General features: G+C 43.2%; 1 protein-coding gene and 1 long non-coding RNA gene across 4 annotated transcripts in view; both read left to right on the forward strand.

The window, feature by feature from the left end:
• MAP3K12 (mitogen-activated protein kinase kinase kinase 12) overlaps window positions 1–22,077 on the forward strand; it is a 217,838-nt gene extending 195,761 nt beyond the window's left edge. For all 3 annotated transcript variants that reach the window (XM_082247686.1, XM_082247687.1, XM_082247688.1), the window contains 6 exons: window positions 1,886–2,002; window positions 5,485–5,610; window positions 8,384–8,807; window positions 11,404–11,474; window positions 19,658–19,931; window positions 21,042–22,077. In XM_082247686.1, the coding sequence (XP_082103812.1) occupies window positions 1,886–2,002; window positions 5,485–5,610; window positions 8,384–8,807; window positions 11,404–11,474; window positions 19,658–19,931; window positions 21,042–21,116 (1,087 nt within the window). In that variant the 3' untranslated portion in view covers window positions 21,117–22,077. The remainder of the gene's footprint in view (window positions 1–1,885; window positions 2,003–5,484; window positions 5,611–8,383; window positions 8,808–11,403; window positions 11,475–19,657; window positions 19,932–21,041) is intronic.
• Window positions 22,078–25,583: 3,506 nt separating this feature from the next.
• On the forward strand, window positions 25,584–26,706 carry LOC309547563. The gene is made up of 2 exons (XR_014224974.1): window positions 25,584–25,705; window positions 25,756–26,706. It is a non-coding gene; the product is annotated as an uncharacterized lncRNA (long non-coding RNA).
• The last annotated feature ends 1,052 nt before the right edge of the window (window positions 26,707–27,758 follow it).

Consider the following 27,758-nt stretch of genomic DNA (forward strand, 5'->3'; position numbering starts at 1 on the left):
ATGCAAAAGAAATTATTACCAAATTTGAAGACAATCCATAAATAAAAATGGGGATTTGGTCCCACCATATGGCCATATAGTGCTAAAGCCCACCCCTCCATGGCTTAGCCCTGTATTTAAGAAGAATAGGAGAGGAGGCACGTTATCTCGATGAAGCTATGCGTGGACGTAGCGAATCGCATTGACGTCACAGATGCCTCACCGTACCCTTGGAAGAGTAAGCCCTATTGGACATGCGCATGATCTGTGAACCCAGAGGAATACCCCAGATAGCAAGTCATCACTAGCGGCGATCAGTGCACTTCACGATGCACAGGTGGGTCAGCAGAGAGAGGACCTAGGGAACCCAGTTATTAAAATCTCCTGTCAGCCTGGCGGACGTTCTGTCACCCTCATCTGGACACTTTTGTCGGGCACACAGTAGATAGGAGCTGGAGCGGAGACGGACAAGTATGATCACCCGCCCTCTACTGAATCAGTAAGTTCAAACCGTCCTGACCAGTTTGGAGGATTGGCAAGGTAAGATGGCTCGCTCCATTAATCCTGTGTTTAGCCGCAAAATTGGGGAAAGGTGAACTTTAATGCCATGCTTTAAAGGGGACTTTTGAGAAGCGCTCTATCCATGGCTGAACTTTATTGCAGGTAGGGATACAGACATTTACAACTACCTATTAACTTTTAGATGGCTGGTATCCAATCCTGATCCCTGCAGTCTTTTTTTAATGCGCCCATACAGAATCAAGTCAGATAGGCTAAGTTAGCCATCTATTTCCAACATGGTTTACATACAGTAATGGTGCCTGCTGCTTTAAGTTCTATTCAAGAGGAGCCCTCGGGCCTATGTGTGCTGCAACTCTGGTGTTTTTTTAAAGGGAATCTTTTTTCCCCCCTTTGTTATATACAAGCAGTGATCTGCACAGTGGTATGTAGCACACATAGCTCCTTCAGTCCAGACGTACAAAGTGATATAAGAGAAAGAAGAGGGAGATTTGGGTGGAGAAACGAATTAAGATCACATGCAACTGAAATGCTATTGTAGTTGTTCATATTTCTTTGTCTAGTAGCAAAACATTTTGAATGGCTAAACCACTGGTGTGATATAGTCAAGGTACTTCCACTGGTAATCCTCAAATCTCATTGAGATCCCCTGGTCCACACAATAATTGACTCATTCCTACCTAAGAATGAAAAAGGTCTGACCACTAGATATACCACCTGTCTGTACAGTCTCTCTTCACGCACCCCCTTCACACTACTTCTTTCCTTTTTCTTACTGAATGGAGAATGTAGGACTCTATATACTGTAAACAAGAGAAAAATATGCATAGAAAAGGCTAGTAATATCCAAGAGATACTAAAGCACATCCACAGGATGGCGTTGTACTGTATGCCTGATGTGACTAACAGGTGGCACAACCACAATGGTTACATTCTCTAACAAGTTTTTCAAAAATCAGTTTTTTTATTTTTACATTTTTTAGTGGTGATGGGTTAGCACACCTGTCATATTTGTATTACTGTCTGTGTCCCGGGGAGATATAACTTATCTGTTTCTCCTGGTGACTATTGTCTCTAGTAAAGAAAGTGATGGGAAATTATAACTTTTTGAGTCATCACCAGATAAGAGTGGTAAATCTTCCAGCAAAGATACTTTATCTGGTGACAACTATATAAAAGTGGATTTGTACTCACTTCTTCCTATGTCTACAGTACAGGAATGAATGAAAATCTTCCTAGTGGGACACAGTTGGCAAAAAAATGAAAGTAAAACTGACAGGGGTGTAACCATTCCATACAGTACACAAAATATAAATGTTTTTCACGTTTGATATACTTTACAGTTTTATGTATCCTAATGTAGATCGCATGTTTACCTTTTTTCAAGGCATGCTCTGGATATTCGAGAACATTATGAACGCAAGTTACAGCGGGCGAATACACTGTATGTGGAACTGAATTCTCTTATGCTTCAACTGGAGCTAAAGGAGAAGGAGCTTCTCAGGTGGGTAAAGAGCAATTTGAATTTCTTTGGAAATTAAATTATATTTTACAAAGTAATGACATACTATGAGTTTAACCACTTAAGCCCCGGAGGATTTTCCTGCTAAACGACCAGGGGGTATTTTGCGATTCGGCACTGCGTGCATTTAACGGACAATTGCGCGGTCGTGCGACGCTGTACCTAAACGAATTTGATGTCCTTTTTTTCCCACAAACAGAGCTTTCTTTTGGTGGTATTTGATCACCTGTACACTTTTTACTTTTTGCGCTATAAACAAAAAAAGAGCGTACATTTTGCAAAAATAACAATATTTTTCACATTTTTTTATATGAAATTCCCCCAAAAAAAATGTAAAAATCAAATTTTTTTAACATTTTCGGCCAATTTGTTTTATGCTACATATGCTTGGTGAAAAAAATCGCAAAAAGCGTATTTTTATTGGTTTGCGCAAAAGTTATCGCGTTTACTAACAAAGGGAAAGATTTTTGTCATTTTTGTTGTTTTTTTTTTAACGCGTAATGGCGGCGATCTGCGATTTTTTTTTTACGGTACTGCGACATTGGGGCGGACAGATCGGACCCTTGACTGACAGTTTTGACACTTTTGGGGTTACCAGTGACATTTCTACAGTAATCAGTGCTATACATATGCACTGTTACTGTAAAAATGTTGTGTGTGTCCCTAGGGGCGTGCTTTCTACTGTGATTGGCTGTGGCTTGAGCTGTACATAGTAGATCCGTGTGATCAGTGTCTTTACACCGAGGAGAATGACAGGTGGCTTGTTTACACAAGCCGCCTGACTTTCTCCCTCTCCCCCGACGATCACCGAGTGACCGGCGGACATCGGGTCCGCCAGTCACACGCGCGGGGGGTTCGTGACCGCGCGGGAGCGGGAGCGTGCCTCCGCGGGCGCGCGCGCGCTCGCTCCCCAGAGCCTCACAGGCTAGCGACGTAGACCTACGTCGCTCTGCCTGTGAGGGGCTGACTGCCGCAGTAAATATACTGTGAGCAGTCGGCAAGCGGTTAACTTGACAGTTTTGTTTGATGAATGGGTATCTATTGGATATGTCAAAGGCTAAGATGCATTTATGCAACAGTGTTACTCTAAGACAGACTTTTTTTAACTAGGGTGCCTTCAAGTTTGTTCAGGGGTGCTTTGGCAAAATGCCTAATAATTGCCCACAAATTGTATGCAAGCCAGCAGGTGAATGAAGCCTGCCTTTTAGTTACACAAAACCACAGGTTTTCACTGTGCACCATTACAACCTTCTAGCCACTGGCATCATAACAAACAATAATGTCATCTGTTAATAAGAAGGACATTGGGTGCCTGCACAACATCCTTATAGCCCCTTCCCTGCCTATCTCCGTCATCACTGGGGTTACATTAGCTTAATGAGGGAGAGAAACTGAGGGAGAAGAGAAATATTGGATTACTAATCGTTATCAGTGTGCAAAGGTGAGTTTGCTTTGAAAGAATAAATCGCTTCTAAAAGTTATAATCCTACCACTTTATAAAACTCTGGTCTGACCGCATCTGGAGTATTCTGTCCAGTTCTGGTCGCCAGTCCTCAGAAGGGATGTGTTGGAGCTGGAGAGAGTCCAGAGAAGGGCAACTAAACTAATTAAGGGATTGGAGGAACTTAATTATGAAGAGCTTAGTTTACAATCGCTTGATTTATTCTCCCTGGAGAAGAGACTCCTGAGCGGGGACATGATAGCAATTTACAAATACCTCAACGGTGATCTCAGCATAGAAAAAAAACGATTCAGTCGCAAGGATTGCATGAGGACACGAGGCCATACAATGCGATTAGAGGAGAAGCGTTTTAACCTCAGGCAACGCAGGGGGTTCTTTACTGTTAGGGCTACAAGACTGTTGAATTCTCTGCCACAAAAGGTAGATACAGAGGGAACCATGGCTACTTTCAAAAGACTCTTGGACGTACTTCTCAAGGATCAGAACATTCAGGGGTATGTAAAATAATTACGGCCATACACCTACACAGGTTTAACTGTGTGGACTATAGTCTTTATTCAAACTCAACTACTATGTAACTATGTATATGTAAAAGTTGGTTGTGCTACGCATGCGGATGTTGCTACCTTCTGCAAAACTATTAGTTTCGTTTTTTACATTTTAGAATGGGGTGCCTCGAGATTGTGCAACATTTTAAAGAATGCCTTGAATGAAAAAATGTTAATAAACACTGCTCATTATCATGTTGGAATACTGCCCTGCGGCCCAGTCTCCGAATGGAGGGGATCATGCATTGCTTCAGTATGTCACAGTACATGTTGGCATTCATGGTTCCCTCAATGAACTGTAGCTCCCCCGTGCCGGCAGCACTCATGCAGCCTCAGACTATGACACTCCCACCACCATGCTTGACTGTAGGCAAGACATGCTTGTCTTTGTACTCCTCACTTGGTTGTCGCCACACACGCTTGACACCATCTGAACCAAATAAGTTTATCTTGGTCTAATCAGACTACAGGACATGGTTCCAGTAACTGTTTGGGGGCTTTCGTGTGTATCATCTTTAGAAGAGGCTTCCTTCTGGGACGACAGCCATGCAGACTAATTTGATGCAGTGTGCGTATGGTCTGAGCATTGACAGGCTGACCCCCCACCCCTTCAACCTCTGCAGCAATGCTGGCAGCACTCATACGTCTATTCCCATAGACAACCTCTGGATATGACGCTGAGCACGTGCACTCAACTTCTTTGGTCGACCATTACGAAGCCTGTTCTGAGTGGAACCTGTCTGGTTTAATCCCTGTATGGTCTTGGCTACCGTGCTGCAGCTCAGTTTCAGGGTCTTGGCAGTCTTCATATAGCCTAGGCCATCTTTATGTAGAGCACCAATTCTTTTTTTCAGATCCTCAGGGAGTTCTTTGCTATGAGGTGCCATGTTGAACTTCCAGTGACCAGTAAGAGAGAGTAAGAACGATAACACCAAATTTAACACACTTGCTCCCCATTCACACCTGAGACCTTGAAACACTAACGAGTCACATGACATCGGGGAGGGAAAATGGCTAATTGGGCCCATTTTGGACATTTTTACTTAGGGGTGTACTCACTTTTGTTGCCAGCGATTTAGGCATTAATGGCTGTGTTGAGTTATTTTGAGGGGACAGCAAATTTACACTGTTATACAAGCTCTACACTCACTACTTTACATTGGAGCAAAGTGTCATTTCTTCAGTGTTGTCACATGAAAAGATATAATAAAATATTTACAAAAATGTGAGGGGTGTACTCACTTTTGTGAGATACTGTAAGTCCTATACCTTTGTTAATTTTATCAATATTATTATATGTAATAAATGTCAAATTAATCTGTAGTGGTAAAGAGGGAATTTTCCACAGGAGTATAGTAGAAAATGAAACTATAGGAAAGCTGGTTATGCTCCCAAGAGATTTCATTGAAGTACATTGCATTGCATGTCTAGTGAAATGCTTCTGTTATTTACAGGAGAGAACAGAATATTGAGAAAAAATACCCACCCATTCTGCGACAGCAACCCCGGCCATCAAGCACTATGGAAAAACTAATCAAGAAAAGAAATGTACCCCAGAAATTGTCGCCACATGGAAAGAGGTCAGTCATCCCACAAGTCATTCCTCTGCTTATATGTGATTTGTGACATATCAGTAATTAAAAAGCATATCCACGGAATACTGGAGCTCTAAGAAAGATTTATATCACTTTGGGTATTAGTATATGTTAGTCTCTACCTTCCACTGCATCCAAGCATCTAGAAAACCCCTTACATGCAGTTATTTACAGTGCTTGATGGACTAAAATGCATCTACATAAATCAAGGGATATTTATTTTTTTCCTGGAAAGCCAACCTGTCTTGGAAGTAAAACAGTTCAGCTGAGCTAATTACCGGATAGTAGTCGCCATAAGTTTTCATATCATACCTTTGTTGTTGGGATAATTATCTGACAGCATCATCAGAACTTCTTTGAACCTCCTATGCAAATACCACTTTCTAAAAGTCAATAATTGCATAGGCATTGGCAGGCCCAAATGTAACAATGCTGTGGCCTGGCTATATGGGGTATTTCAGAGGGCTCAGTAGTATGTGTGGTATGGTAAGGGGACTTATAGAAAACTGGAATCGCATTGTTTTATTTGGAACCTTTTTCCTTCCCTCAGGTATTCAGTTTTGATGGGATAAAGATATGCGTTTAAAGATTTTCCTTGTAATGCCAACTTGTGATAAGAATCTGGTATTGTCTCTCAGGTCCGGTTCACACCGATGCGATGCGGGAAGGCTGCGAACTCGCAGCCTGTTCCCGCATCGCACACGCACCCCCGGCAGTTCACACTGCCATATGCGATACGCTGGGGGTGTCAATGTAATCTTAACGACACCCCCAGTTTGATCGCATATCGCAGTGCGATCGTGCAGTTCGCACAGGATCGGATCGCACAAGTGTGAACCGCTGTGCAATCCGATCCTGATGCGGCTGCAAAAATGCCTCCTGTGCGTGTTTGCTGCGGGTGCGATGCGAATTTAGCCATACAGTTTGTATGGCTAAACTCGCACCGCACAGCCGATCGCATGTAATGTCGGAGCAGTGCGCTCCGACATTACATGCGAACCCCGCACACGCACAAGTGTGAACCGGGGCTCAAGCTGAAAGCACAGTGATTTCAAATAATACTAAAGATTTGTTCACACAATAGCTCATGTAACAACTCTAGAAATTGTATTTCCGTGGGACCCACTGGGTAGCATATCCAATATATTGATTATATTTGATTTTTTTAACAACAAGCCTCAGTGCAGTAGATGTGAAAATACCCTTTCTTTAAGTATTAACATGCGTTCTGAATGATTGTGTTACTAATTACAGAGTACCACAAACAGCGTGAACCACCCCAAAATGTATTTCTGTAGTTGGACTAAAGTCCACCAGTCATTTCAAACATCAGCATGTTATCTCTATTACCAACCAAAACACTTCTGCAAATATTGTCTGTCTCACAGGGGAGATCTACTAATACTGGTGCACACAGAATCTGGTGCAGTTGTGCATATGTACCAATCAGCTTCCAGGTTTTATTATCAAAGCTTAATTAAACAAGCTGAAGTTAGGGCTCTTTCACACGGTCCGCCTCCGTAGGCGGATCCGTGTTGCTCAGCGGGGATCGATCCGCGATCCCCGCTGAGCCGGGCGGATGACAGCTCCGCTCTGCTTGCAGAGCGGAGAGGGAGGTGTCTCAGCCCCCGCTGCCCTCTATGGGGGATCGGATGAGAGCGGACCACTTGTCCGCTCTCATCAGATCCGATCCGATCCGATTACTGAACGGATGGAAAAATAGGGTTTCCATCCGTCCTCATTTCAAGCACAGGATCGGATGCGGATGGCAGCGGGTGTCAGCGGAGGTGTCTCCGCTGACACCCGCTGCCCCATAGAGCTGCATGGAGGATCCGATCAGATCCGCCTAAAAAACTGACAGGCGGATCTGATCGGATCGCCCGTGTAAAAGAGCCCTTAGAAGCTGATTGGTTACTATGCACAGCTGCACCAGATTCTGTGTGCACCAGTTTTAGTAAATCTCCCCCACTGCGCTTAGATTGTTAAGTCACTGAGTGCTGTTATGGGGGGGGGGGGGGCCATAGCACATTTCCTCATAACTGGAACTTGGGGTAAAAAGAGGTTCTGACAGTGCTATCAGAAAGATTTTTCTAAAAATAAAGGTATGATATAACACCATGGGGTGACCTCTATTCAGCACTCATCTTATTTTCTTTTCCCAGCAAAAGTACAATTTAAGGCTCCTATAGATGAATGATGGGGCTAATGCTATGATCCAACTACAGAAAGATGTTTTTCCTGTCTTGAATAGGCATGCATTACTTTCCTACATCATGTCTGCCATTATTATGGATTTAATAATATGCAGTAACAATAACAACATACCAGCCGAAATTATCCTATAAGATCAGATAACTTGTTCCATTGGCAATGGTGGCTTAAGCAAGTCAGCTGAAATTTCCCAATTCAGCCAAAAACATATATAAGTCTGGTATATTTTTACAATCTCTGTTGGATTTTGGTGGGCATTGCTGCATTGTTTTCTGACCTACATACTGCAGACAATGACGAAACATGTACCCAACCATGTGGGTTCTAATTTTTAATGGAATCATCAGTAGGGCTCCATTCACACCTAGATGAATCTGCACAATTCTGCCAGTGATTCCAAATCGCTGCAAAAGCGGGACGTCTGGGTGTGAGTGGAGCCTAAGATTTCTCTCTCAGTTTGCATCAGACATTTTTTGTAGCAGTAATCTGGAGAAGTGAAACATTAGTTAAGGCAATATTATTATTTTTTTTTTTGTTTTATTTCCAGGCCTGATATTTTGAAATCTGAAGTGTCCAAAGACTCTGTCTTGTCCCCCTCAACACCATCTGGTTGCCAGAAACTGCCACCTTCTCCAGGACGTGGTCGTCGGGGAAAGCCTCGTTATCGTAAAGCAAAAGAGATGGTCAACCTAAGGGCAGCAGTGACTCCAGAGCCAACGCCACAGAGTCAGCCACCCCCTCGTGACCCACACCCCTTATCTTCTTCCAGTCCTGACCTGCTTTGTACCCCTTTGGAAGCAGAGGCTCGTAGAAGCAGTCAAAGTGCAGAATGTTCTCCAGTCCGTTCACTACCTGGACCACCAAGCCCTGACTCCCCCTCAGGAAGAACCTCTGGGGGAAGAGCAGCTAGAGGTGGACAACATCTGACGCCAGCAGCAATGCTCTACAGAGCTGCTGTAACTAGAAGCCAGGTATTTATATTTCAAACTGCAGTTCCATAACATGGGATGTTGTTTGGGAAGGTTGCAGTTCTCTGACCCTTAAATAAGTAAGCAAGAAAGGGTGGGCGTTTACTGGGATGTGAGAGTGGCTGCGTGTATGTTAGTTGTGTCTGGGTGGAACAGTGAGGAGTCTTGAAGTTGTCACATATAGTAGCTGGTGTGTATTAGGATAATGTGTCTCAGCCCCTAAACAGTATTCTGGTATAAAAAAAAAAAAGAAAAAACAACAATGCCCAAGGGACTTTGAGAGACACAATGAAATTAATAAAAAATAAAATGTATTCAAAATACATAACCTGAAAAATTAAAAATCTAAAATTTAGAACATTACAATATGACTTTTAGTTCATAAGAGTGAAGTTCTTGTACATTATGTGTAAAAACAACAAAAGGAGTATGGGACTTTAATTGAGGTCAACTGGACATAAGAGTTTATTAAATAAATACATGTAATATAAGAACAATGTTACATAGGCACATCCAGAGATAAAGCACACAGTCGATAAAATGATACATAGTGAATCCAAAATAAATACAACATTTCTAGGACCAAACATGGATCATTTAAGAATATAATGAATACAATAAGACATCAGATCTCTGTATGCACACAATCTTTAAATATATCACAATTTATTGAAACGTCTGAGTATTTGTAGGCTCGATGCGTTTCATGGACCTCTGTCCATTCATCAGGAGCTTGAATGTAAATTGTATGTCTAAAAATGAGAGTATGGGTTATAATAATATACTTGTATAAAATCATGAACTATAATGGGGGATATAATGGAATGAACACTACCTAAAGCAGTGTCATAGATCCACGAGCAATCCAGTATAGGAAAAAGAGACCGAAGTCGATCCAGGGAATGCCTGACCCGGGGCTGAGGCATGGATAACATCCAGCACACTGGGGCAACAGAGAAGAGAGGACCATAGATGGAGTGAAAGGCAAATTAAGAAGCTCCAAGGGTATCACTCCAGGAAGTGATAATGAAGGCACATTGGCACCAAACGCAGTCTGAAAGTGTATATATAAATTAATTAAATAAATATACTGGGAGAATCAATCTTGAAATACAAGTAAATAATGAAGTGTATATAATCAGACGAGTGAGCCCAGGGAAAGTGCCTAAGAAGAAACCACCAAGAAAAATATCCAAATAAGAGATAACAAATGAAGTGCATATGAGAGATGCATGTGAAGACCAAAGTGGGTCGAAAGGGAAAGAAAGTGGACTGGAAGTGAGAGAAGAAAAAGAAGCGAATCCCCTAATAAAAAGGTGTGGGGGGGGGTGCCAAAGAGGGAGTGCTGGAATAAGAGTGACGATTAATGCATAAAAAGGGGTGACCACAGCAAGGCATGCGCTAGTAAAGTCAAAGTGACAAGGTGATCAGTAAACGTGCATAGTAGGCAGAGATAGTGAGGCTTTGTGAAAAGGTATTGCCAGAAATTCCAGAATATGAAGAGTGTAAGTGAAGGTAATCGCTGATCCAGTCCAGGCCGTGTGGCCCAAGGCGCCGGAGTAGGTCCACGCCAGCGCCATGCAAACCGTCCATGAAACGCGTCAAGCCTACAAATACTCAGATGTTTCATTGAATTGTGATATATTTAAAGATTGTGTGCATACAGAGATCTGATGTCGTATTGTATTCATTATATTCTTGGGTGATCCATGTTTGGTCCTAAAAATATTGTATTTGTTTTGGATTCAAAATGTATTGTTTTATCGACTGTGTGCTTTATCTCTGAATGTGCCTATGTAACATTTTTCTTATATTACATGTATTTATTTAATAAACTCTTATGTCCAGTTGACCTCAATTAAAGTCCCACACCCCTTTTGTGTTTTTTACATATATATATATAGGGATGGAGGCAACTAGACACCTTTTGCGGCAAATTATATATACTGCTTTCTCGTTCTTGTACATTATGTCTCAACGAGTTTCGTGAGACAACACTCGCTTCTTCAGGAGAAATAAAAGCTCATATATCGGCAAGGAGAAATCAGGTCTTTAGAGAAGAAAAAAAAGGGGGAAATTCCAAAGGTGTACTTATGGTTCAGGGAAATGCCAACTGGTCCACACCGTCCTTTCTGGGAGTTGTGGGGGGGGGGGCAAGGCCAATCACTGGAAGATCCCAGATGTGGGGAAAAGTCGCTATGAAACTGAGAAAACAAAAATAACCCATAAGGTAAAAAAAAGGAAGGTGACATACAAGATAAAGTGAAAAAAAAAAACCCCTGTTATTATTCTGTTATTGATGTGAAAAAAGAGAGATGGGAAAAATAGCAAGTCCCCAGCATGTGGCACATCTCCAATGTTTACACTCCTGAAGGATCCAACAGATGGATACCATCAGTGCAACTGACACACCACAGTGCCAACGCCCATATGATACTTCAGGTACCATTACTATGTGTACCTTCTCAAAGGCCCAACATTAGAGATACACTATGTGGGCATGAGGTCTTTTCTTTTGACACTTGTATCTATGGAGCCTCATACTAATGTCTGTAGACAACACGGAAATGTAATTCTAAACAATTTGTTTGTTTGTCAGAAGCGAGGTGTGTCCTCTGAAGAGGAAGAAGGCGAGGTGGACAGTGAGCTGGAGATGGAGAGGAAACAAAGGTAAGTGATCATGGTCTTGAAAGGTGGTAAAAACAAGCCAGAGGTTTGGATTTTTCCCCACTCTTCTGGGCATTCCACCTAAAGTGTGCCAATATAGTAGTTTTTGTATGACAAATTTTTACATACTTATTGGGGTTGATTTACTAAAGGCAAATAGACTGCGCACTTTGCAAGTGCAGTTGCCCCAGAGCTTAGTAAATGAGGGGAAGTTCCACTGACTTCCATCATCCAATCATGTGCAAGCAAAAATGCTGTTTTTTTTATTTTCCTTGCATGTGATTTGTAGTCTTTGCAAAGTGAAGCTTCACTTCATTTACTAAGCTCTAAAGCAACTTCACTTGCAAAGTGCACAGTCTATTTGCCTTTAGTAAATTAACCTCATTGTGCCATCATTTTAGCACCCTATTTCATATACAGATATAACGGAAAATTTATATCAAATACTTACCGTAATTTTCCTTTCCTGATGGACTCCATGGCAGCATACGTATCGGGTTTGGCCCCGCCTCCAAACCTACCCATAGGACCTCACTCCCATAAATCTTTGCTCCTGTTCAGCACACGTGTTCTGTAACTATCCTCCACAGAAATCCGGGAGGGAACTCCTGCTGCCATGGAGTCCATCAGGAAAGGAAAATTACGGTAAGTATTTGATATAAATTTTCCGTTTTCCTGACAGACTCCATGGCAGCATACGTATCGGGAAATAACTCGCCGTACACACAGGGTGGGCAGGTGCTGAACAGAAAAGTTTAATGCATTTTGTCAAACAGACAGGACTTGCAAACCGAAATTCACAGAAGAAAGAGCCGCTGGCTCAACACAGTAATGGGATAAGAAAGTGTTAATAGAGGACCACGACGCTGCTCTGCAAATGACTTCAGGAGCCACATGTCTGGATACTGCCCAGGAGGTAGAGATGCTCCGCGTCGAATGAGCTGTAACTACTGCTGGAGGGGTCAAGCCCTTAGCCCTATAAGCCCACTGGATGGTCTGGATGATCCAAGAGGAAATGGATCTCGTCGAGGCTCTTGAACCTTTGTTTTTTCCATAGAAGGTAACAAAGAGATGTTCTGATTTTCTGAAAGAGGAAGTGGCATCTAAATATTTCTTAATACACTCTCCAACATCCAGCGGAGGAACCGAAGATTCTTCCTCTTCCTGTCTAAAGGTTGGTAATACTGTTTCTATGTTTTCATGGAAGACAGAGGTCCTTTTTGGTCTCGCATCCAGCATGGGGATGAGCACCACTCTGTCAGGAAAAAAGGTTAAGAAAGGCTCTTGTGTCCCAAAGGACCCAATTTCCGACACTCTTTTTGCTGAGGTTATAGCTACCAGAAACACTGTTATCAGTGTAAGCTCTCTTATGGTCAAGGAATCAGACATGTCTTGAATCTGACTCGCCAGGAAATCCAGAACTAGTGGCAGATCCCACATGGGAAACCTGGGTTTTCTCTGAGGTCTGATTCTCACTGCCCCTTGGAAGAACTGACGAATTAGGGCATGAGTGGCCCAGGAGATCCCTGTAAAAGCGGAAATAGCCGAGACCTGGACTCTGAGCGAACTCACTGATAGAGGCAAATCCAGTCCTGATTGGAGAAAGCTCAATACATCCTGGATCTTAATTGAAGATTGAGGATCAGGCCTTGTATTCAGTTGTGCAGAAAATTTTTCCCAGATTCTCTGATACACCCTGTTCGTTGAGCTTCTTCTAGCACTAAGTAATGTCGAGATTGCCGTTTCTGGACAGCCTAAAGCCTGTAACCTCCTCCTCTCAACATCCAGACCCTGAGATGTAAACGGTCTGGGCACGGATGGAGTACAGACCCCTGGGACAACAGATCCGGTCTGAAGGGTAGCGAGATTGGGTCTCGGACACTGAGTAGTGTCAGAAGGGGAAACCATGGCCTGTTCGGCCAGAAGGGAATCACCGCCACTACCTCCACTGGCTCCGACCTGAGTCTCCGAAGGAACTGCAACACAATCGGAATTGGTGGGAAGGCGTATGCCCTGTGGAATCTCCACTGATCCGAGAGTGCATCTATCCCTGATGCTTGTGGATCTCTGAATCTTGAGTAGTACTTCGGCAGTTTGTGATTGCAGGGGGAGGCGAAGAGGTCTACCTCTGGAGAAAGCCCCAATGTTAGGATCCAGTTGAACGTTTCCTTGTGAAGGGACCACTCGTTGTTGTCCAGATCCACTCTGGACAAGAAGTCTGCTTTGACATTCTGGACTCCTGGAACATAAACCGCTGAAAGATTCGAGAGATTTTTCTGTGCCCAGGACATAATCGGCTCCACTTCCCTCAATAGGGACCAGCTGCGTGTTCCCCCTTGTTTCCTGATGTATGCCACTGCTGAGGTGTTGTCCAGGCGCAGCATGACAGGTTGGTCTTTTGTCAGGTGAGCAAATGCTCGAAGAGCTTGGAATGCTGCTCGGAGTTCTAGTATGTTGGATACTATTCCTCGAGTGGAAAACTCCCACCTGCCCTGTGCCACCTCCGACAGACAGTGGGCACCCCAGCCTATGTTGCTGGCGTCCGAGGTAACCACTACCCACGGAGCTGGCCTCAGAGAGTGGCAGTTCAGCAGGTGGTCTCTGCATAACCACCAGGGGAGACTCGCTCTCATTGAAGGGGTTAAGAAGATGCGTTGATCCAGATGCCACGTATCCCATTGCTGAAGGAATCCCTTCTGAAAGGGTCTCATCCTCCACAGGGCCCACTTCACCATGGGGACTACTGCGACCATAGTCCCGATCACCTTCAGGCATTGACGTGCCTGCAGATGAGAGGATGAGAGGGCAAAGCGAATCCTGTCTCGAAGAGTCCCTATCTTTTCCTCTGGAAGAGAGATAGTCGCCTTCTCTGTGTCGAACAGAGCGCCCAAGTAGATCAGGGACTGAGTTGGAATCAGGTGACTCTTCTCCTTGTTGAGTAACCAACCAAACTTCTGGAGAGTGGACACGACCTGCTCCAGATGAACTAATAGTTGGTCTCTGTCTTGGGACAACAGGAGTAGATCGTCCAAATAGTGGTGAAGACGGATACCTTTCAATCTCAGTAGGGCTACCACGGCCAATAAGATTTTTGAAAAGGTCCGTGGAGATGTTGAGAGCCCGAATGGGAGACAGATAAACTGAAGATGTAATCCTCCCACTTCGAACCGGAGAAACCTTTGAAAATCTTCGTCCACAGGGACATGAAAGTAGGCGTCTTTCAAGTCGATGGACACCATCCAATCTGCCGGCTGGACTGACTGCTGTATGGACAACAGGGTCTCCATTTTGAACCTTTCTTTTTTTATGAATTTGTTCAAGAAGGTCAAATCTATTACTGGTCTCCATGATCCGTTCTTCTTTTGGACCAGAAAGAGCGGAGAATATATTCCTTGGCCTCGCTCGGACTCTGGAACGGAGATGACAGCCCCTTGAGCAATGAGAGCTTCGACGTAAGAAAACAAAATCTGACGCCTTTCTTCTAGGCATGGTATGGCAGTAGGCAGGAACCTTGAGCCTGGCCTCTCCTTGAAGACCCACTTGTGGCCTGAAGACACCGTCCTGACGGCCCAGGGGTCCTGAATCGAAGCCGCCCAGACATGTCGGAAGGAGCGTAGACGCGCACCCACCCGACATGTCTGAGCGGGCCCACCTTCAAAAGGACTTAGTGGGCTCACGGTCCCCCGAGGAGACGTTCTTTGTCGTCTTCCTGGAAGACTGTCTGGATCTCCAGTTCCGGTTGAACTCCCGACCAGGTCTATAAGAACGAGCTTCCCTGGCCCGGTCAGGCACAAATTTTCTGGTAGGCTGTCCTTTCTTGACGTTGAACTGGCGCCGATCCTGGGGAAGAAACCCAGACTTACCTCGTCAAGTTTATTCCCGAAAAGGGAGGACCCCTCAAAGGGAATACGGCACCAAACTTGCTTTGATGCCGGATCCGCAACCCAAGGGCGGAGCCAAAGAGCTCTCTTAGCTGTGACCGAGGACAGCATAACTCTTGCCAATAGACGGATCAAGTCTATGGAAGCCTCCCCAAGGAACGACGCGCCCAGCCTAAGCTCCTGGATTGGAGCGCTTCTGGCCACCTCCTCCGAAACCGATCTGACCGATTCGTCTACCACATCAGCCCAAGACTCCATGGCTTTGGATAGAGCAGCCAAAGCCAGGACTGGTTTACAGGCCATACCTGCTGTAAGGTAGATTCTCTTCAAATCAGAGTCCATCCTTCGATCCAACGGGTCTTTAAATGAGACCGTATCCTCTAAGGGAAGGGTCACGTGCTTGACCAGTCTCATGACTGCTGCGTCAACTAGGGGAGGAGACTCAAGATGTTTCACATCATCCTCTTTGAAGGGGTAAAGTTTAGCCATCTTGGATACTAAGGAATTCTTTCGTTCCACCTTTTTCCACTCCTCCAAGATGATTTCACCCAACTCTCCCAGGAAGGGAAAATTAACACGCTCCTTATTGAGCTGTTTAAAGTACTTCTTCTGCTTGGGAGGGGGAACAGCTGACTCTTCCCAATTTAAGGTCTCTCTGACCGCTTTAACCAGGGAAGGCACCAAGGTATATTCAAAACCCAAGCAGGGATCTTCATCTTCAGAGTCGCTACCCGACAAGAGCATCGACTGATGGCTTGTGTGGGCCGACTCGAAATCTTCCTGTACCTGTAGTGCTACAGGGGAAGGGCTTGGGGAAGCCGTTGCAGTGTCTTGAGAACGACTGACACCCAACTCTGCCAAAGAGTCCTTTACCACTCTCTTGACCAAAGCCTCAATGCGTTGATCGGAAGTATCCCTTTCTCCCGCAGCCTGGGAGAAACATCTGTCACAGAAAAGCTTCCTCTCCGGGACACTAGCGCCACAGCCCCTGCAACCTGCTTTGTCAGGTCTCTGTGCGTGGCTGGCTGAAGTGGACGCTTTACGATGATGTGAGCCCGAACGGGACTTTCCAGTAGAGTGCCGGTGGCGAGAGCTTGAGCGCCTTTCACTTCTTTGAGAAGAGTGCCTAGTCTCTGAACGAGGAGGGCTGTGAACAAGAGAAAAAACAGAAAACACAGACAGGAAGCTAGGAACACTTGAGTTCCTACCCCCACCCCCTATAACCCACAACCCCACCAAGAAGCCCCAAATACCTGTTAGGGGCGGGCTGACCACCGGAGGGCAAAGTAGCTTCCATTCTGATGCTGACCTACAAGAATGAGCCGGACAGCATGTCAGAAAAACCAGCAAAGCGGGGGGGGGGGGGGGGGGTTGCTCCCAAACTGGGGCCAGTACTCACCAGGAACCAAGGTTAGCAGGCAGAGCGGCAGCGCACATCAAAATGACCACAAAAACAAACGATTTTCGTATGTGTAACACCCAGTATCAGCAGTGTGTACAAACACAACACTGCTGACAGCTCTGGGGTTTAAATATGGCGCCTGGTGACGTCATCAGCGATCGCCACCGACGCCAGCTTACTGCGCATGCGCCGTGCTTACACTGCGCATGCGCGAGAACCAAGCCTCGTTCCCGAGGCGCCGCACATGCGCAGTAGCGCGCACCGGAGGCCGGTCAGGAAGTGAATCGCTGACCGGCCCCGGACCACTAGCCACCAGGGAAGGCAGGAGAAAAACCAGGTAAGACATAAAGGCACGAGCAAGCAATAATATAAACAAAATAGCTGCCATGGAGGACTTTGTACTCACGGACCGCAGATCACCAGGGATGGATGCACACACCGGACTTGTCTCATTCTTAGGGTACCGGCCACCCGCAGCAGCTGGGCTTTTTGGCCAAGGCTGCATACATCTTCGCCCCTACTCCATACCCCGCAGCAGCTGGGGCTTATTGGAGAGCTCCATCCCGACTGGTAGAGCCATCCATCACCCGGAATCCATCTTCAGGTAGGATATCAGGTAATCCTTTGGAGGACAAAAAAAGAACACGTGTGCTGAACAGGAGCAAAGATTTATGGGAGTGAGGTCCTATGGGTAGGTTTGGAGGCGGGGCCAAACCCGATACGTATGCTGCCATGGAGTCTGTCAGGAAATAGGCTTTTCCCATAGTGGCTATCAAAAAGTGCATTTTATTCAATAATCTTTAGAGTTTAGGGATCTAACTAACTAATAGACTTCCTATAACATAAAGGAACCAGAAACAAATTGCTGTATTACTAAGTAAAAGCACAATACAACAAGCACAATAATTCAAGACTCCATGCACATACACAATACACAATTTAGAATAATAATGTCTACTAATTATTAATCAAATGAAATATGACACATATACACTATTCACAGCCAGCTAGCACCTCACATACTCTCACCCTGTGCTCAGACCTATGGGAAGTAGCAGAATTTGCCAATATACAGCCTATGAGTGGCTGTCCATCAGTTTTCTATTAGATTTACCAAAACCATATAATATTAGATCAAACCTAAACACTTTCAGTTTGTATGTAATCAGCAGGCAGTCCCTTTCACTGCATAGTTCAAGGTACATCGAAATTAAATTGAATAGGAAAATTGTATAATGTATGGCCAGCTTTTTGGGGCTCTTCTCCTAAAGTGGTTGTACACCGCTAGGCTTTTTTTTTTTTGTGAACCTGAAAGGTACAGCCATAATATGCTAGTATGTATTGCATACTAGCACATTATGTTAAACTTAGCTTAAAACAAACCCTCCTGTGCCGAGAAGTCAGCGTTGCAGGGGCTCCCATCTTCACCCATCTTGTTTCCGGGTTCGCGGACTATGGCTCTGTGACTGGCCAGAGCCGCAATGACGTGCAGGAGCCACTGTTCACAGCACAGGGCTCTGAAGGAATGCCACGGGTGGCCATTCCTTCAAAATGCATGCGCCAGTAATGTCACTGGCTGCATGTAATGTAAATATCTCCTAAACAATGCACAAGATATTTACACTTACGTATAGGTAAGCCTTATTATAGGTTAATATTACCTTTCGGTAAAAGCAAAAGATGGAAGTTTGCTTCCACTTTAAAAGGGTGCTAGCACATCCCCACGGCAGTATCTTACATTAAGCAACCCTCTCAAAGCTACAGAAGCAGGCTTCAATATCTTCTCCAGAGACAGTTTCCGTAATGTGCTCTGCAAGAGCTGGTGCGGAGTAGACATCAGCTCGTGCCACCATCTGTCCCTCTATCAGGGCCTGTATCTGCTGCTGTAGAGACAGGTTCACTTGCTGTTGTACCTTTATACCTTCAAAGAGCCCTGGAGGGCTTTAGTCAGTTGTTGCATCTGCTCAGCAGTTAAGCAGGTTGTTTCTTGTTGGTTAGTATTACCTGTCTTTAATTCATTTATAGCTGTGCATGACACCCACTGACAGATACCATGCTGTGCAGAGGGAGCTTGATGAGGCAGTGTGGCTTCCACATAGATTTGTAAATACATGCCACTGACACCTCTGCTTTAAATACATAGTGTTTAAGACACTCAGGTGTAGTAAGTTCCAAGGTTTATTTACAATAAGTTAAAAATGAATACTAAAGTATAAAAACCACACGTATGTATAGGAGGGGGAGGCACAGTCCTAAAAGAGTGCAACTGGATGGATGATGAGCAGCTATAGACACAAAGTCTGGATCTCTGTGCCACTGGCTGTTAATGGGAAAATGGCTCTGAGAGCCCAGTACGCATGTGTAGTGCTGTGGCTTCCTCGTTCCCGGTGTCAGTGGCCGATAGATGGTAATATCCACCTAGAGTCCAGGGTCAAGGGGACTCGTTTTAAGGGACCTTCCTCTTCCTCAGCTGACTTTTCTGTACTGGCTTTTGGCATCGATACATGACAACTTGACATGTTAAATATTATTGAATAAAAGCAGTTTTCATATAAGGAGCTTCTAGAATTTATAAACCTAATTAACATTTCTGCCAACATTGGATTAGGGAAGCAGGTATTACACAGACCAGGACCTGGCACTTTAAACAATGTTATGTCTGTGCCTGCTCCTTCTAAACATCATGAGTACACAGAAGATGATAGGCTCCTACTACATACATTATAGGAGCAGAACCTGTTCCAGGTCTGCTTAGATGTGATATGTCAAGCAAATTCTTCTTTCAGATTTTTGCTCGTTTTCCTGTTTTTTTTTTCATATCTTCAGAGATATGGTGAACATGTTGTAAAACCTAAAGTGTCCTGCTTAGTTAAGTATATTGATTGTTTCATGGTCCTGCACAGGTGGCAAGCAGGGATGTCCCAGCATCAGTCTCCAAGTTCAGAAAACCTATCAGATGGGGAAGAAGGGAACACTACAGACCTCTCTCACAGTGTCACCCCTGATGTGCTCAGCACCAACACAGATGAACGTCCAGATGAGCGTTCAGAAGACCTCGCGTCTCAAAGCTCAGAGCCTCCATTGGATCTCCTGACCCAGTCTGATGGCCTGTCTGAAAAAGAAGCTGCAGTGCAGAAGGTGAAGTCACAGCTTAGCAATGAACAAACAGCAGCAGAGGTGAGCTATAGGAAAAAAAAAAAAGTATGGTGAAATGATCCATGGATATAATGCTGAATTTCATGCAGATATAAAAACATTGGTTAATGCAGTAATATAAAATGGATGCAAGTACTAGATTTCATATTGTTAGCCTCCTGTATTCTCCTACTAGCTTGGCTTTGTGACTGGTAGAGGGAGGGCCAGCACTAGGAAGCAATAAGGCTCTATTGCTCCATACATGTGTTTACAGGGAGCATGCTACCCGGAGTAGAGTAGAGTGAATATAATAGCTCAACAACTGGTATGCTATGCAGCTGCAGCACTAAGAGGATCCAGAGACTGAAAGGATCTGAGTTTCAGCACCCTAGGTGGTGATTTTATTGGCTGCAGGATATTAAGGGTACTGTGAACAGCTTGTTGTTACTCTCCCAGATCAAAAGACTGACAATATAGAATTACATATTTTTGGCAGTTCTCTTGTACTATAACTAGAAATCATAGGATGCTGTAAGAAAATTAAATGGGATCTCAAAGAAAAAAAAAAGGAACATCCACAGCCCGCTTCTATAACATTGACAGCCAGGGGCCTATTGGATACATAAAGCTGGTTGTTTAGTGATGGTGATCAGTTTAAAGCAGACGAATCATGCCCATTAAAAGAGAAATATGGCCAAAGCTTTTTTGATTATACTTCTCTTGTGGGTCACAGGAGTGCACTTGTGCTCTACTCTGACCCAGAATCAGCCGATTGTGGCTAAATGGGTTGAAAAAGACTTTTATAGTTTATATGTTTTTCCTGTACTTGTGTACTTTGTTTTTCTCTCAAATGAGAATTAATTTCTAGAGTGTGTACTAATATAATTATAGTAAGAACATTCAATTGGAGGCTGTATTTAGGCAAAGATGTATTCAGGTCTGAATATTCTGTAAATAGCTAATATGTCAACTCTACATAAATATAGTAAATACATATATTCTGTACTACCTGGAAATCAGCTGAATTCAGCACCCAGTCTTTCTCTATAGAGGTTGATAGAAATGTCTAGTTGAGTTGTAAGCATCTCCTTTTATACATTAAATTAAATATGAATTCCTGTTGTAAATGGTAATTTTTCTTTGTGTCCACAGAATGTCGTTCTGTACGACGACTCTGACTGCGACAGCGCCGAACTTGACCATTCGCTGACTGCAACGACTTCATGATTCCAGAGTAAAGATACCTCCTGATTGTATATAAAGGAAATATTTATATAAATATTATCTATAAATATAATACATAATATGTGAATAGACTGAGCCACACCCCCAAACCCACACATCCTTCATTTCTCACCCAATGACAACACATACACAACCCTTCGCTCACCTAGCAGGGGATCAAAAGGTTGGAAGCACTGGGAATAAAAGCCTGCACACCAAAGCAGACAAAGACTACTAAATGATGAATCCTTGCTTATTAATGGGAGTTAATGGGCACTGAATGAAATGTTACTGCTTTTCACTGTACAGCTACAGGGGGTGGTGTGGTTTAATCTCACAGATTACCTCCTGTCATCGAGGACCCACGCCAGGTCTTTAAAATATTACTGTTAAGTAGGAGTGGTTCAGTCCCTGTGGAACTCAATTTAAAGGACCACTGTAGTTTAAATTTAAAGTGATCCCATATGAAGTGTCATCTTGTAACATTCACAAATGTTTTTACAAAATGAAATGTAGATATTTAAAACTGCATGCCTAATTTGTCTTCTGTACTCTCCCACAAGAGGAGAAGAGGCTCGCCGCACTCTGTGGACCTCTACTGTATTGGCATACATATAGAAAAAAAATCCTCTACTGAAAACAGAGTAACTTCAGTTCTAGCAAAGTCTAAATTTTTTCTTATGCATTTGTGAATGTTCTTTTAGGAACAATGAATACTGTAATTTAGCTATAGCTGCAGCTGTTTTTAGAGGACCACCACATGTGCATTGCCTTTTATATAATATATATTAAATATAAAGGGCAGAGCCTGCAGAAGGAGTCTGTCAAAAAAAATACTAGAGGCAAGTCATGGGTGTCCATAACTGCGACCCTAATGAAATGTCTGGTTGGAGCTCACTGGGGGGTTGCATTGTATCAGCAAGCTCATACCAGCTTCCTGCCTTAAGCCTGGTACACACTACACAGCGGGACAGAAAAACAAACTGACAGCTGCGGTTGGATTCACTGTACTAACATTCCAAAGTTAGTCAATGATCTCCCCCGCTGAGCTGTTGTGTTCTGACAGGGGGGCGGCCTCCTTGCCAGAACACTCCGATCAGTGCTCTCTGCCATTGGCTGAGGGCGCTGGTCGGGAGTCGGTCGGCTGCTGGTTTTCCAGCATGCTCGTCCGACATAAACACGGGTCAAATGTCTCCCGACATTCGGCCCGTGTATATGGGACTTTACGCCTGTTGCTGTCGACAGCCTGCCACCTTGTTCCTGGCATTTGTGTCTCTTCCCTAATATCACTAGTTGTGGAAAATGGTGGCTTTCTATCAGATTTCAACAATACTGGCTTCCTAGCTTCTAGCAATCAAATCATTGAAAATAAGGTGAAAGGTGATTCTGTTAACCTCCATTTCAGATTAATTTGCATAACTAAATTTTTTGTTTGCTTTAAATCCAGAAATGTATTTGGTTGAAAGCTGATTGAAAACAACAATGCATAATGCTGTCCACACTTAGTAATATTCAGGCAGTTTCAACCATTTTCAATAAGCTTTCTATTGCAAAGATAAGCAAACGGAAAATTACCACCAGAATTTTAAATAATTTCACAGTGCTGATGGAAGCTGATAGTAGTAGGTTAATAAAATTGTTGAATATCCGCGCTCTCAAAGATTAGCAGCCAGCATTAACCACAATGTGATAAAAAACTATAGACAAAAAATGCAGCACTCATAGAATAACATATGGTGTAAATGAATATATGAAAGTCCACTTCAAGCTGTCGAAATGAGTTGTATAGTCCATCGACAACACCCTTAACGTGTGACAATCCGTCTATGAAATCACAGGGACAGTGAAGACCTCCACCACACACAAAGTAGCCTGCTGGCCTCTTACCAGATGGGTATGACCACCGCTCTCACAATGGTCACACAACGCTTGTTGTTATAAAGCTTGATAATCGACCCTGAAAGCCTTCCAATAGGTGCTCCCAATTCAAATGTCGGATCCCAAAGTAGAAGTAGCCAGGCACAGTCACTCCCAAAAGTAAAAAAACAGGGGGAAGACCATGGTGAAGTACGTTTTCACAGGTGTATGTTTATTGAAAGTAAAATGCACTCACCAGATACATCATCATAAAACAGCCTTGAATCAATAAAACCACTGTAGCAGTAAAGCACTTCCAGCTTGTGACGTCGAACCATGCTGAAGCTCCGCCTACATGTTTCGCAGCCAACTGCGTCATCAGGGGGGGCTATACAACTCATTTCGACAGCTTGAAGTGGACTTTCATATATTCATTTACACCATATGTTATTCTATGAGCACTGCATTTTTTGTCTATATGATAGTAGTAGGTTGCAATCAAAAACTGGTGGAAAATAGTTAAAGTTGTGAGAGAATTGTGCTTCTTAGCGGAAACCTAATTAAACAGTTGATTGGTGGAGTGGTGGAGAACCCTATTTAAGCACTCCAATACTTTTCCGCTATTCTTCTGGGACCAGGGTGGAGCACTTCTGTATTCCTTGATAATCACATCAGGACCAGGGCAGAAAACTCCCATACTACCCAGGTGATCCCCTGAGTAGCACAGTGAAGCACTCCCATACCTCCCAGGTGATCCCCTGAGGAATAAGGTGGAGCTTTCCCATACGTCCCCCATGATCTCCTGAAGACCCCAGTTAAGCAATTCTTATACTTGCCTAATGATCTCCTGAGGCCCAAGGTGGAGAACTCCTATACTTGTCACCTGAGGATACCATACTTACCCGATGAGTACCACAGTGGAACACTCACATATTTCCCTGGTAATCTCCTGAGGAACTTCCCTGTCAATCCCCTAAGCACCCCAGTGGAGCACACCCATACTTCCCTGATCCACTGAGGACCAGGGTAGAGTCCTCACATGCATCTCTGATGAGTGCCTGAGGATCAAGGAAGAACACTACCATACAGTACATGGCAGATGATCCCATAAAGACCAGGGAGGGGCACTCCCATACTTCCCAAATGACCCCCCGAGTATCACAGTAGAGCACTCCTATGCTTCCCTGATGATCACCTCACTTGGCCTCTCACCTAGTGGGGCTCCTTTGTGGCAGTACAAACTACACAGGCAGTATGCCTACCTTGGACATCTAATAATGTTCACAGATTTTTGTGTAAAAGTTTGCACGCCTTTGCAGCACTTGAGATATTTGATACTTGGGTGCTTGTATAATTAATACGTTCTTATTTTTATTGTCCAGAAGCCTGATGTATATAGAGAAAATAGAACTTGCTATGTGGCTAGGGGCACATTTAAAACATGTAAAATGCCCAATCTAATGTTTGTTTTCGATTGGGAATTGGCTAAGGACACAACCTAATGTGTCTAGATAAAAGTTACATATTTCATCAATTCGTTGCATGAATTGTATGTATTGTTCATAGATAGTGTCTATAAGCCAGTGACTGAACATTCTGCTGCTTCTGGAACAATGCAAAGTATACTGTTGTAATATATATCCTACATGTACTACTTCCGTAGGCTGCTGCTATTTCACTACTGGTGATATACTGTGAGCTACTATTGTGGGATTAAGGGCAAAGTCGGACAGACGATTTTACATACAACTGAATGGTAACCAGGGATAGTCCTTAAGTATCATACAAGTTTTGGCTGTAGTGATCAGCTTCCTAAAATGCTGCATGCACCATTTTTGGCACGTGATAGATGGAGGACTCCCAAAAACTGAACTAATACAAAAACATTCAGTACTGCCTTTAGAATTGCCTATCTGACATTACTGGTAATATACACATCATGGTATAAGTAACTCTTTAATCTCTTTCTCATTGTATTTGGCATCAAGCCTCACTGTATATAGTTTTCTTGAGCAAATAGTTTTTTATGACTGTGTTGCAGGGTTTCTTACTTGGAGATTTTCCTGTAACAGCACTTCTTGTTGCAGGCTGACAACGTTGACCCAATGCTGTGTTGTCAGCTTGTCGCCAGTGCTCCTTCAGTTGACCGTTGAGCTGCCTATCAGGTCTGTCATAGAGGCAGAACACCCAACTGAAGGAGTGCTCATGGCAGGCTGACAATAGGAAGTAGTGTTACTGTCAGGATCTTCATGTGAGAGACCTTGCAAACACAGTCACTAAAAATTATTTGCTTAAAGTTAAATTCCAGGAGTTCAGCCAATATGAGTTAAGTCCAACGAGGTGTTCGCCACCTCCTTGACTTTTCTCTGTTATTTACATCTAACAGGTTTATGGTGTGGAGGAGAAACTCGGGACTCCGAGAGGAAAGACACACACACCTCAACTTTGCCTGCCCATTCACAGAAGTCTTTGTATTTTGTGAATGAGTACATATAAAACAAAGGCTTCTGTGATTGGGCAGATGGAGGAGAGGGGCAGGCATAGCAGCTGCATCCACTCTGCTGCTGAGGGAGCAGATCAAAGCAGCTGAATTCCTGGAGTTGAGCTTTTTATAAACTGTATACAGTACATGCCATATAATGTGAAATATGCTAAAAAAAAGGTATAGGGTTTATATATACCCTAAAGTTGTCCTTTTAAAAACACTTTGACTGTAAATATATTTTCGTATGACTGTCAGATACATTCATGCATTTTAGTAGAATATCATAAGCAATCATTGCAGCAGTGACACAATAACTCTTGCAATGGAAATCAATGACAAAGAGACAATATTTCATATTCTGAATGAGATTCAAGAATTTGTTACTTTCTCTACAAAATTCATGATGTTAGCTGTCACACAAATGCTATCCCGATGTGTATATTTGCCCATAAGTCCACTTTTAAAGGAAAACACTAAAACACACAAATCATTTTGTGTTTCGTAGAGAGTATTTAGAGAACCTTGCACATGTAATTCTATTTACCTGCGGAGCCTTGTTGTGCAGATCAATCACAACAGTGTTCCCCCAGTGATCTCTTTCTTGCCAATTGCGTGTCTATTAACGCATTTTTTTTAAAACCTTCTCTAATAAAGTCATAAAGGGGAGAAGCCTGCTGGAGGAGTTCACAGCAGAGTTCCGGAGGCAAATAAACATTGCCCTCTATTTTGAGTTTTAGGGGTTATCCGTTTCTACATTGGTGATGTCAAGAGGACAGTTTTTAGCTGGTTTCTATGCAGCAATCTAAAATGTATTTTTCGTATGCCTCAGGGTGAAATGGTATTTGATGACAATCGCTTGAAAGATATTTTGTTAATGTAGCATAATGAGGTACAATGGGTCACTAACTCTACTGTGAAAAGGTATTTTATAGGATTCACAGCTGGCTATCTAATGGTGGTTACAGCAGTTAAGAAAAGTTAAACTGGCAGGGGTCTTGAGTATATTTATACTGTTAACTTGTTATGTTTTCTGGGAGGTTTTGATCTGAACTATATAAATTAGTATATTCATTCCTTGAGAAGTGTATATACTTCATTTCTATTTTAAGCATGACTTTGATTGTAAAAATGTTAAAGTTAAAAGATGCCCTCAAAGTGGAATTAGCTTTTGCAGCCATCTGTAGAGAAATATATATATATATATATATATATATATATATATATATATATATATATATATATATATATATATATATATATATATATACATATATTTAACAATTACAGTGCATGATACTTAGCAATTCACTTGAATGGTGCCTCAGTGGTGTCATTAGTTCATAGATATAGTGAGTTGATGTGCACAGAATGGCTGATGCCACTGAATTTAGACAACAGGTATACAATATTTCACCGTGAATGTACCCATCTGTAATTAACATTAGTTGTCCACACTATATAACTAATGTTTTGTTACTGTACAGGTTACAGACAGAAAGGGCTTCCTCCTCACATCACAGCCATATCCACAGTGCTTAGTGTTCTTGTGTCTACAAATAGGTAGAATATTTATAGATGTGTTTGTGAATGTTACAAGAAGCTCATTTACATAACCGAAAATGTTTTTTTTATTTTTATTGAACCTTTAAAAAAGTCATTTTGTGCAGCGGTCATCTTGTTAAGAGATTCTTATTGGTGCTATGCTCTGTAGATGTTTCGCATGAAGCGTTTCATTGAGATCCAGTAATACGTCCATAAAGGGTATATGTCCTGCAACTGCCACATTTAATGGAGGCTGACATATTGTGGGTTGAACGCGTTCAGACTGTCAGGGCACTTTATGATATACTTGTTGCAAATTTTTGAAACCCAGGAACAAAAATATGATATATTGCAGCTTACCGGTCCTGTGTGAAAAATCTTGGTTGATCTTGCCAGAAGAGCAGCGTTCTTGTATTTCCTGTGCAATGAACTGATAGTTGAGAGATCAGCTTTCTCGGCTATCCTCTGTGAAATACAAATCTCCTCCTCCCTATGGTAAGGAGTTGAAAAGAGGAGGAGGCACTTGTAGTACGAATCAGAAATGCAGCCTAGGGTGACAACTCTAGGACAGGTGTGTTACTGGCAGGAGCACGAGGTGACCATAATGCCTAACAAAAGCAAACTAATTGAGCCACCATATCTAGGGACAAACTGCAGTATATAATTTATGTTTCTGGATTTTAGATACGCTCTAGGCTTCATTAGGTTAGCTCACAAAATGGTGTCATTCACATTCTCATTACTGATCGGTGTATGGCTCC

This window comes from Pelophylax lessonae (genome assembly GCF_965119305.1).
Source record: "Pelophylax lessonae genome assembly, chromosome: 2".
Classification (NCBI taxonomy): Eukaryota; Metazoa; Chordata; class Amphibia; order Anura; family Ranidae; genus Pelophylax; species Pelophylax lessonae.